Source organism: Pangasianodon hypophthalmus, chromosome 21 (assembly GCF_027358585.1).
Source record: "Pangasianodon hypophthalmus isolate fPanHyp1 chromosome 21, fPanHyp1.pri, whole genome shotgun sequence".
Taxonomy (NCBI): domain Eukaryota; kingdom Metazoa; phylum Chordata; class Actinopteri; order Siluriformes; family Pangasiidae; genus Pangasianodon; species Pangasianodon hypophthalmus.
In genome coordinates this window covers 10,477,849-10,490,166 of record NC_069730.1, presented here as the reverse complement: position 1 = coordinate 10,490,166, position 12,318 = coordinate 10,477,849, and the positions used below count along the sequence as shown (strand labels likewise).

Below are 12,318 nucleotides of genomic sequence, written 5' to 3'. Positions count from 1 at the left end.
CATTACAAGAAATCATTTTGTTTAACTGGTTGAAAGATGAGTTTCTCTGTAAAACTCAATCCATGATATCTTTTTGTAATGATACGCTACATACCAATAATTAAAGCTCTGTACCTTGGTTATCTGTTGTGCTTCACACCAACTTTAACAGTCAAAAACAATTTCAGACTTAAATTCAAAACGTAAATGGCCTATATATAAAGCATCAAAGGCAGATCATACAAGAGAGAAAGAGCAGCATAACTGGGGAGAGGCAGAGACTCATTTGAAGTGCAAATTTGACTGCTATTGATATCCTAACAATTTTAATGGTTTTTGTTGAATTTGGTTGAAAGTGGATTTTCCACTTCACTCATGCATGCTTAAAAGAAAAATCATGGAAGAACAAATTAAGACAAAGTGAGTCAAATTGAATTGTGATAGGATTTTTAAGGCTATGCTTGAAATCCGAAAAATACTATTCTCCATTGCTTCTGTGCTAAAATTAGCAGGCACCAAATTCTACTGGTGGAATTTGAATGTCACACCCTCTTTTGTGCAGCTCCATCCAGCACTGGCGCATTCATTTCTGACAACAAAAATAACAGTGCAAACAGAAACAAAAAAACTGTGTTATGCATAACCAAACTACCAACAAACATTCAGCAGGTTGTGCTGGCAAGAAAATAGAGCCCTACAGAGCCATTACTATTCCCATAACAAACTTTGACCTGTAGTTTCTTATTCACTATGAAGTTCTGACTACAGGAGTGACTTTCTTCCCGAGGATTACTGAGATACCTCATTTGCTTAACTGAACTTAGTCATAAATAGTTTAATAGCTAGCTAATACTTACACACTTACATAATGTTCTCTAATGTAGGGCAATACGTCTGCAAGCTAATATCTGTGACATTCTTAATATTTAAAATAAAGCAATGTTTACACAGATACTTCCATATTGTATATCTTTGCACAACACTTAAACTGAGTGTTGTAGGTTAACATGGTACAGCTTGGCAGGGGTCAAAGTGGAAAATTGTTTGGAACTGGATTGGGGACATTGCTGTTTCAATTTGATCTCATGCTATGTATATAAAAAATATTTCAGAATTGTTACAAAACGAAAATTTCACACCATAACCAGAGTGGGGTGAGGGGTACTGCTGCAAATCGATGAGAGAAATCTATGCACCTCAACATTTGAGCACCTCAACAATTCCTGCCTTTAAAATCATGATTGTAATACTTAAACTTCCATTCTAATGAAGTACTTTAAAAGGTTGGTACTGGAAGACAATGAGTACAACATCCTGGACAATCTAGACATCCTACGGTATGCCTACTGCCACAAAAGGTCCCTGAAGATGCCATATCCCTTGCACTCCACACCACACTGGATCACCTAGAAAATACCATCTGCTATTGTACCATATGCCACCTTAGCCTTCCTCAAACCAGTCTGGTCATTCTTCTCTGCCTTCTCTCATCAGCAAGGCATTTCCACCTGCAGAACTGCTGCTCACTGGATGTTTTTTGTTTTTTTTCACCATTCTGTGTAAACTGTACACATTGATTGTGTGTTTAGGGCTGTCAGAAATACTTGATTATAATCAACTACTCAATTATATATAAAAAAAAATTCACTTAATCAAATATTTGGCAAATGACGCTCCAGAAGGTGGCGATAATGCACAGCAAAATTGGCTTGACAAAAAACCACGAGGAAGACCATTCAGCTTCATTACAGAAAGGCTAGATACAAGCAAGAAATTTGCAGTAAATTACTGAAGTTATGTACTTTTACTCCATTACAGCATGTTTAATGTTGTTGTGTTTATAAACACTCCTGCATGCAGACATGTAGAGGACGGAAGATAACGGAGAGTGAATAAAATTAAATGATGAGCAGGAGAAGCTTTCACTTAATATCTTCATCTTAATACATGGGTTTAAAACAGATGTATCTACATTTATTTACATTCAGTCCATTTTATGTAACACTTCCTGTGTAACAAGTAACAGCTACTTTAGTACTTTAGTTAGACAGTAACACACACACACACACACACACACACACACACACAAACACGCAAATTGTATGTACATTGTATGTAAAAATATAGTAAATGTTAGGAATTTAATTTTCTTTAGAAAGTCATAATTTTAGGATAAAATGAAATACATTTATATAGCACTTTTATGTAGCATTTATCTAGAAAAAACTTATGGCACCATATCGACTACTCAATTATTAATAAATAATAAATAGTAACAACCCAAAAAAAATAATCGATAGTGACAGCCCTAATTGTGTGTGAAAATGCCAGGAAATCAGCATATATATTATATATTATATATTCAAAGCAGCAAAAATGCCACTGTCAAAATCACTGAGATCACATTTTGCTGGAGGTTTCAATCACTCAAATATGAGAACTGTACTTCACAGATTCCACCAGAATGTCTCTGAGGATCTCTGAAGATCTGTCCTGGCGCCATAATACTGCAATTCTGGTCAGAAAGGCGCAACAGCATGTGTATTTCCGGAGGAGACTGAAGAAAGTTCATCTGTCTCCCCAGATCTTAACAAGTTTCTATTGCTGCATCATTGAGAGCATTGTGAACAACTCCATCACAGTGTGGTATGGCAGCTCCATGATGTCTGAAAAAGAAGCCCTGTAAAAGGGTGGTAACCCTGCCCAGCACATAATTGGTGCACAACTCCCAGCAATTAAACATCTTCAACACAGGAGATGTCTGCCCAGAGCACACAACCTCATCAGGGACTCCTCCCATCCCAGTCATAAACTGTTCAACCTTCTTCAATCCAGGAGGAGATAAAGGAACATTCATACCAGAACCAGCAGGCTCAGGGCCCGCTTCTTCCCCACAACCATTACCCTGCTAAACTCTACACCATTAGGCCACTGATGCTTTAATGCGTGTAATCATCCCGCAGTTCTATTCTATTCTACTGTATATTCTGTATTATCTATATATATATATATGTGTATATATCATTATCCATGGATAGTCTATGTACTGTTGTATATACAGTGTACACATCTCTTACATATATTTATGACTAATTCTTGCATATGTTATATTTTTTATACCTATTAGTTTTTCTATTATAACATAGTGTATTTACCCTTCCTATTGTTATCTACTCAATAGCTACTGCACATATTCACTGCCCATAGCCTTGTAATATACACTATATTACCAAAAGTATTCGGTCAGCTGCCTTGACTCACATATGAACTTCAGTGCCATCCCATTCCTAACCCATAGGGTTCAATATGATGTCGGTCCACCTTTTGCAGCTATTACAGCTTCAGCTCTTCTGGGAAGGCTGTCCACAAGGTTGAGGAGTGTGTTTATAGGAATTTTTGACCATTCTTCCAAAAGCGCATTGGTGAGGTCACACACTGATGTTGGTCGAGAAGGCCTGGCTCTCAGTCTCCGCTCTAATTCATCCCAAAGGTGTTCTATCGGGTTCAGGTCAGGACTGTGTGCAGGCCAGTCAAGTTCATCCACACCAGACTCTGTCATCCATGTCTTTATGGACCTTGCTTTGTGCACTGGTGCACAGTCATGTTGGAAGAGGAAGGGGCCGGCTCCAAACTGTTCCCACAAGGTTGGGAGCATGGAATTGTCCAAAATGTTTTGGTATCCTGAAGCATTCAAAGTTCCTTTCACTGGAACTAAGGGGCCAAGCCCAACTCCTGAAAAACAACCCCACACCATAATTCCTCCTCCACCAAATTTCACACTCGGCACAATGCAGTCCGAAATGTACCGTTCTCCTGGCAACCTCCAAACCCAGACTCGTCCATCAGATTGCCAGATGGAAAAGCGTGATTCATCACTCCAGAGAACGCGTCTCCACTGCTCTAGAGTCCAGTGGCGGCGTGCTTTACACCACTGCATCTGACGCTTTGCATTGCACTTGGTGATGTGTGGCTTGGATGCAGCTGCTCGGCCATGGAAACCCATTCCATGAAGCTCTCTGCGTACTGTACTTGGGCTAATCTGAAGGTCACATGAAGTTTGGAGCTCTGTAGCAATTGACTGTGAAGAAAGTCGACGACCTCTTTGCACTATGCGCTTCAGCATCCGCTGACCCCTCTCCGTCAGTTTACGTGGCCTACCACTTCGTGGCTGAGTTGCTGTTGTTCCCAAACTCTTCCATTTTGTTATGATAAAGCTGACAGTTGACTGTGGAATATTTAGGAGCGAGGAAATTTCACGACTGGATTTGTTGCACAGGTGGCATCCTATGACAGTTCCACGCTGGAATTCACTGAGCTCCTGAGAGCGGCCCATTCTTTCAATTCAATTCAATTCATTTTTATTTGTATAGCGCTTTTTACAAAGGTCATTGTCTCAAAGCAGCTTTACACAAACAAAAGTAAAGTGAAGTGTGTGTGTGCCGTCTCTGATGAGCAAGCAGGGCGACGGTGGCAAGGAAAAACTCCCTGAGATGGTGATAGGAAGAAACCTTGAGAGGAACCAGGCTCAACAGAGAACCCATCCTCATATGGGTTTACACTGTAGTGTGCGTGTGTGTGAGCACAATGTGTGTTGGTGTAGTCCATGGAAAACAGCTGAAGCGTTTTTGTGGCAGTATGAAGCATTGCCGGTGGACAGGTCCAGAGTGAAGGGGGGGAGGTCTGGATCACCGGCAGCTCAGGAGTGTAGCTCGGCAGAAGGAGAAGGAAAGTGGTTAGGTAAATGTTTGTAAAAACAGTCACAAATGTTTGTAAAAACAGTCTGCATGCCTAAGTGCTTGATTTTATACACCTGTGGCCAGGCCAAGTGATTAGGACACCTGATTCTGATCATTTGGATGGGTGACCGAATACTCTTGGTAATATAGTGTATATACTGTATATACGGTCAGGTATTTGGATAGTGACACAATTTTTGTAATTTTGCCTCGGTACACCACAATGGATTTGAATGAGATGAAGCAATCAAGATGTTATTGAAGTGTAGACTTTCAACTTTAATTCAAGGGGTTCAAGAAAAATATAGCATTAACCGTTTAGGAATTACAGCAATTTATTTAGGGGAATGGAGGGAAAATTAGTCCCTCCATTTCCACAGCCTCAAAAGTAATTTGACAAACTAACATAATCATAAATATCTGGATTACTGCCTAAAGTCTTTAACCCATGGACATCACCAAATGCTGACTTTCCTCCCTTGAGATGCTTTGCCAGGCCTTTACTGTAGCCACCTTCAGTTGCTGCTTGTTTGTGCGTCTTTCTGCCTTCAGTTTTGTCTTCAGTAAGTGAAAAGCACGCTCAACTGGGTTGAGGTCAGGTGACAGACTCGGCCATTTCAGAAGCTCTGTATTTACATTCAACTGTCTGTATTTACATTCACAAAGGCGTCTCTTGATTGTAGACTTTGACAATGATATGCCTACCTCCTCAAGAGTGTTCTTGACATGGTTAGATGTTATGAAGGGGTTTTTCTTCACCAAGGAAAGAATTATTGCGATCATCCACTTTAGTTGTCTTCTTTGGTCTTCCAGGCCTTTTGGTGTTCTGAGCTCGCCAGTGCATTCCTTCTTTTTAAGCATGTACCAAAGTTCAAGGTATTGACTTGGCCTCCAAATTCCCCAGATATAAATCCATTCGAGCATCTGTGGGATGTGCTGTACAAGCAAATCCGATCCATGGAGGCCCCACCTTAATGTAATCAGTACTACTAATCAGTATATATAATATACATAGACTGATCAGCCATCACATAATCACCTGCCCAATATTGTGTAGGTCCCACTTGTGCTGTCAAAACAGCTCTGACCTGTTTAGGCAAGGACTCCACAAGGCCCCTAAAGGTGTGCTGTGTATATGCACACCGACAGCACACCAGGCCTTCTTGCCTGACATCGGTGCCTGACCTTAGTAATGCTCTTGTGGCTGAATGGGCAATTCCCCACAGCCACACTCCAAAATCTAGTGGAGGTTATTGTATATAACAGCAAAGGGGGGACTAAATCTGGGATGTTCAAAAAGCACATGTGCGATGGTCAGGTGTCCACATACTTTTGGCCATATAGTATATTTTGTAATGCAGTGGTGCTGCGAGTAATTCCAAAGTGTGTATACTGCGGATACTCCTTTGTGCACATTCAACAAAAGAAATCAACAAAAATTAGTATTTCAACTGAGGAAAAAGTTAGGACACCCTATGCCCTAATAGCTAGTGTTCCCCCCTTTGGCAGAAATAACCTCAATGAGACATTTCTTGTAGCCATCTACCAGTTTCTGACATTGACTGGAAGAAAGTGTGATGTTTGAGGGGTTTCTTGCACGTACAGTACGTTTCAAATCACCCCACAGGATCTAGATCTGGGCTTTGACTTGGCCATTCCAGAACTCTCCATTTTTCACTTTTCAGCCAGTCCTTGGTGGATTTACTGGTATGTTTTGGGTCATTGTCATGTTGCAGGGTCCAGTTCCGCTTCAGCTTCGATTTTTTGACAGCTGGTCTCACATGTTCCTCAAGCACCTTCTGATACAATGTAGAATTCATAGTGGATTCTATGATGGTGAGCTGGCCAGGTCCTGCTGCAGCAAAGCATCTCCAACCCATAACACTTCCACCTCCACGTTTCACAGTTGGTATGAGGTTCTTTTGCTGAAATGCTATATTTGGTTTACGCCAAACATGTCCTCTGTTATGTTATGGTCACATTATTCCAGAAGTCTTGGCCTTTGTCTATGCGTTCTTTGGCAAACTTCATTCTTGCCCTCATGTTTTTCTTAGACAGCAAAGGTTTCCTCCTTGCACACCTCCCATGATAATTAAAGTTGTGCAGTCTCTTTATAATTGTAGATTCATGCATTTTCAACTGTAGCAAGAGCTTGCTGTAGGTCCCATGATGATATTTTAGGGTTTTTGGAGACTTCTTTAAGCATCTTGTGGTCTGCTCTTGGGATGAATTTGCTTGGACGGTCTGACCTGGCCATGTTGGCAGTTGTTTTAAAAGTTCTCCACTTGTGAATGATTTTCTGGACAGTGGAATGGCTGATTACAAATTCTTTTGAGATCTTTTTATCTCTTACCAGACTCATAAGCATCAACAATCTTCTTTCTGAAGGCCTCAGAGAGCTCTTTGGATCTCACCATAGTGATACCTCTCACTTCAACAATTAAGAGCAGACCAAACTAAATGTCTGAGGTTTAAATAAGGCAAGCCTCCTTCAAAATGCTCTGTAATGATGTTCTAATAATTTGCACCTGATGTGATACACCTTTAGGTAATTTTAGCCATTTTAAGTACAAATAAATGTGGGGGATGTCGTTACTTTTTCCTCACAAGAAATTGGATTTTTTTTAAATCACATTTTACAGATTATTTTAAAAAGACTTTTCTTTGGTTTTATTTGTTTAGTTATATTATTACTTGAATCTCCCAATATTGTTAAAATGAAGATCAAATGTCCATATGTTTAACTATGTTTAAAAAACACAGGCTTTCATGGGGTGACCTAATTTTTTCAAAAATGAAAAAAATGAATTTTTTCATTTATATATATATATATATATAAATATATATATATATATATATATATATATATATATATATATATATATATATTCTTCTTTCCTTTGTTGTTTATATTTCTTTTGTTGCTTTGGTTTCTGGACTGTGCACTTCACCACTGGATTTTTTCTACTTTTCTGGCGCATTGTAAATAAATACCACCTTGCACTTACGTGCTTCTGTGGTCGAGCCATCATTTATACATTTTTTTCCCCCAACAAACCTTAACACATCTCCCCAGCAGGTCTTACTGGACCCATTCTTGGACTTTTAGTGACGGGAGTGGGTCTGTGAAGACCTGCTGGATCACAGCACATGACAATAAATTTTGAAACTTGGAATAACACTGAAGGCAAATGAAACATTGCAATAGAATATTGTTTTGTTCATTTGGGTGATTCCACTTAATTAACTTAGCTAATGGTTTTCGTGCATCTAGCATTGAATCTTGTGTTCACAAGATCAGATTATACTTTCGACAAGATAGCTAAAATTTACATATAATCTGATAAACAATTTTGGACATGACAAGGGCATAATTAAAGTTTTAAGGATTATCACATCTATCATTACAAGTTTGGTTAGATGAACATAGATGAACATGGAACATTTACAATCTTGCCCCTTACTAGCTATGTATACATGCAGCCTAATAATTCATTGAGAATCCAACTGATACTTCAATACTTGCTTGCAGTCATAAACTCACTTTGATAGCATTTTGCTGAGGTGGAAAGAATTTGAAACTCATTAAAAATGCAAGCAGCCCAATTAAAAAGCTGAAAGAACTGACCAGACTCATGAGCTCCATGTTGTTATGGTAATGTTGACACTAAATCTTGCCCCATTCATGCGCATACATTTTGGATTGGATTATATAATATATATATAAACTGAGTTTGTCTACAGACTGTCAGTTTTGGATACATATGAAAAGTTTATTCACAATTTGCAATTGGACTGAATTATACAAATTGGCAAAAATCTTTGCACATAATCTTTCCCAGTGTTTACACATTTTGCATCAGATTACACTGCAGACACTAAATTGGACAATGTTTGTTAAAGATGAATCAAGATGATTGGACTTTATTGCATTTGCATGCAATCAAGATGATTCTGTGACCGTGAGTTTGGTTCCTGCTGTCCATCACACCACAGGTAGAAGCAGAAAACGGAAACTTTTACCCTGTCCAAGTTACTTAGGGTGCTGGAACACATTTCTGGTTTGCTCCAGCGCACTTTAACCTATATGACTTGGCATTTCTATTACATCTATATTGTTTTGAGTTTTGGTTACATTTGTCCATAGACAACAGTTTATTTTAAAGTGCTTCATAATGCTATGTACAGAATGGTTATCAGCTATGTATAGTAAAAGTAAAACTTAGTAAAAATTTCACTTTCATCAGATCTGACCACAACTGCTAGAAATTCTAAACTAATGCCTAAACATAAAAAATAAAAAACTATTTATTTCTGCTTGGCTGAGGTTGGAAAGGGGGTATTTTGATAAAGTTGACAATAAAGGTAATGGAAACACTGAGTGTGGTCCAGTCTCTATCACTGTTTTTGGCTGAGCAACCATTAATTACATCATTTTGTTGTGCTCATGGAACATGTGTTTTCTTACCTTTGTGTCTGATGAGATATCTGCCGAGGACAATGAGGAGGCAGAGCATGATGAAAACAATGACAGCTACCACTCCCCCAATCACAGCATGATCAACACCGGATGAACTGGACATTGCTGTGGGGTCTGACAGAAAAAAAGGAGTAGGAGAAAATATCATTCATGGTCTGATAGTGGATATTCTAATTAATGTTCCTGAGCCAGGTGAAATCAAATACGTATCCCTAGACGTTTATATCAAAATCTGAATTCAGAGTGACATTTATTAAAATGGATGCATTAAATGCCTTTGTAAATATATGATTAAGAAATTTCATGAAACTCTATGAACTCTGTACATTGGTAATACATCATAATAATACCTTAATAATGTCATGTAAAGTGCCAGTAAAGTGCTATTATTATTTCTTTGATGACATGTTCACTATAATGCCATGTTTTTAGTGCACATTTGTTCTGGCTGATCATGACCTGTGCTTTATGAACTTTAATATTTACTCAGAACCAGATGATTAGGAACTTTTATTTCTTTTTAGCCCGTTATTGCCATATCTGCACTGTTTGTAGTTTTCCTGGTGTTATGAAGGTAAGTACTTCATGTGTCACATCAGCAGCTTTGCCCACCACCGCTGAAGCATCATAGAAAGTGAACTATGTTTCTGGTTTAGTACTTTGCTCTTTGGATTTGCCTGGGTTTAGTCTGTTTCCACCCGTTGCCTGTGCTCTGATGGTTGATATCTGCCTTGCTCTTTAGTTTAGATTTACATGCATTGTGCCTGCGATTTCATGAAAGAAGACATTGCCAATGACATCAATGCAGAAGGCTATAATGTGCTAAAACGTGTTATGACTGCTCAAGGATGGGTTTCTTCGATGAGCAAAATAGCTTTCCACTATCCAAGCCACATTGGGCAAGTTGTCTAATTGGCTCCAGCAGCTAGTGTCATCTCCAGCAGCTCTACCCACGCCAATCCTTCCGAAGGTCTGGTTTTCTTTTGTGATGTATGCTATATTTCTTGTTGCAAGACTTAATGTCTGATAATGCCAAGATAGCCCAGTTGATTTCACTGCTCACAGGCAAGGGTTTGCTACACTGCTAAAGCCCTTTGAACTAAAGAAGGAGAGGCTGTACTGTATTATGACCATTTGATGTCACTTTTTCATAATGTTTTTAATCATCCCCTTCAGGGAAAAGGGACAGGTGAGTGATTGTTGACACAGAAAAATGGATACCATACCAATATCATGTATGCATTAGAACATCAGCTGCAGGGAGTTGTTGAAATGAACCCGCCTTCTCAGCTGCATTCTGTCAAGGACTCAAAGGGATATTATCACAGAACTGGCCTGTAGAGATGGTCATTCCATATTCGATACTCCCATAGATTTAGCCATTCACATAGACAAATTGCTAGTAGAAGAAAACTTGCCCTTATTCCAGTCCCTGACCACCAGGAGGAAACTCTCATCCATGAACCCAGTGTGAATGGAAGGTTAACCATTTCTGAAGTGCTGGGAGAGACGCCTGTGCTACAGTTGTGGGGAATTGACTCCTTATCACCCAGTGTCCCATAGGAGTACTCAAAAGGCTCAACCAGGTGGACATTGTGCAGTGAATCAATGGCAAGCCTGCAAAAACCAATCTCCATCAAACTATTTCTTATTCCATTGGTCTTGCATTATTCAGATACTATATATACTATTTCATCACACACTGACAACTATAGATTGAGACTCACTAAATAATGCACAAGCCCTGGATGGCAGACACAAGGGAAGTGGAATCTTAACATATTGCACCATTCCCATGATAAACGCCCTGCAAATTGAGAAAACATTCCTGCACATCACCTTGTCTCAGAACTATCCCATAGTATTCCAATCACAAAGACCACAACCACAAAATCATGACCTGGCTCCATCAGTGTCAAGATACAGTACATGCATTTCTTGTCCCATAGTCACTATAGCCTGGACCTTCACTGAAAATCCCAAAGTGGAGCCGTTACTCATAATTAGCAGTTACTGCATAAATAAGCAGTTACTGCATCTATGTATTGATTATTGGGGCCTAAATCAGATAATGGTAAAATACAACTACTCATTAATCCTGGTCCCTTCTGCAATAGAACAAGACTGTAGTTTTAACAAGTTTAACCTCAGAGAGGGAGATACTATACCAAAACGAGAGAACTCTTATTTGTAACTTGTCTCTTGCCTCTGTTTCTGTTTGCATCTGTTTTGACATTTGTGTTTTTATTACCCTGTAGCCTTTTCAGTTTTTGACCTCTGCATGTCTATTTGACCTACAGTTGTCGATTTAATGACCATGTATGCTTGATCTCACTGATTATGGACAATGGCGATGATTGGATTATACCAAAGAAAGAGATTTAGTGCTTACACCCAACTGCCTCTGGTATGTTACAGAGCTTTTAGCCTTTCTGGGTAATTATATAGCTATATGTGGGGTGTAACATTTGAAAAGGCATCTAAATCCAGGAGTCACTGTGTTCATTTGCTTCTGTCCTGAAATATTCTCTTTAAATTCCCAGTTCTCTTGTGAACTTCGAGAGCTGAAATTGGCTTCTCAAGGGCTTTGAACATGTTGTTCTTTAAATTAAACATAGAATACCTGTGAATTTTTTAAACTCAAGAATTTCACATTCAGATTTGCCTGTATAGTGAAAATTGGAATTTACAATTCTGTGCCTGTTAATTTTTGTTTTTGTTTTAATTCTAGCAAGTCTGAAAGACAGAAGAGTTGAGAAAAAAAGAAAACAATGATGGGACAGGAATGAGGACAAAAGGAAGCAAAAAAGTGAACGTGAGGAATAAACACACAAACAGACAAATGACTGAAGACAATACCTTCAGCATCTTCTCAATTAGATGAATGGATGGATTAATAGATCAGTGCCACATCAGTGAGGGACCAGAAAATGTGAAAAGAGAGAAAAAAACAAAGAGAGATTATGAAAAAGATGGCTGTTAATGAGCTGAATGTGTGTGTGTGTGCGCTTGAGTTTGTATGTACGTGTATTCTTGCAGGTATTCAAGCGTATTTTCGTGGTTAGACGCAAAGGCACTTGTGCTGGTGTGAGTGAAGCAGCGCAATAGAGCATATGACTTCTG

The 12,318-nt window shown here is 39.0% G+C and overlaps 1 protein-coding gene across 4 annotated transcripts in view; it reads right to left on the bottom strand.

Moving 5' to 3' along the window:
- The window catches only part of cadm3 (cell adhesion molecule 3), a 93,613-nt gene that overhangs the window by 3,466 nt on the left and 77,829 nt on the right, over positions 1–12,318 (bottom strand). For all 4 annotated transcript variants that reach the window (XM_053227534.1, XM_026925462.3, XM_053227536.1 and 1 more), the window contains exon 9: positions 9,184–9,309. In XM_053227534.1, coding sequence (XP_053083509.1) covers positions 9,184–9,309 — 126 coding nt within the window. The remainder of the gene's footprint in view (positions 1–9,183; positions 9,310–12,318) is intronic.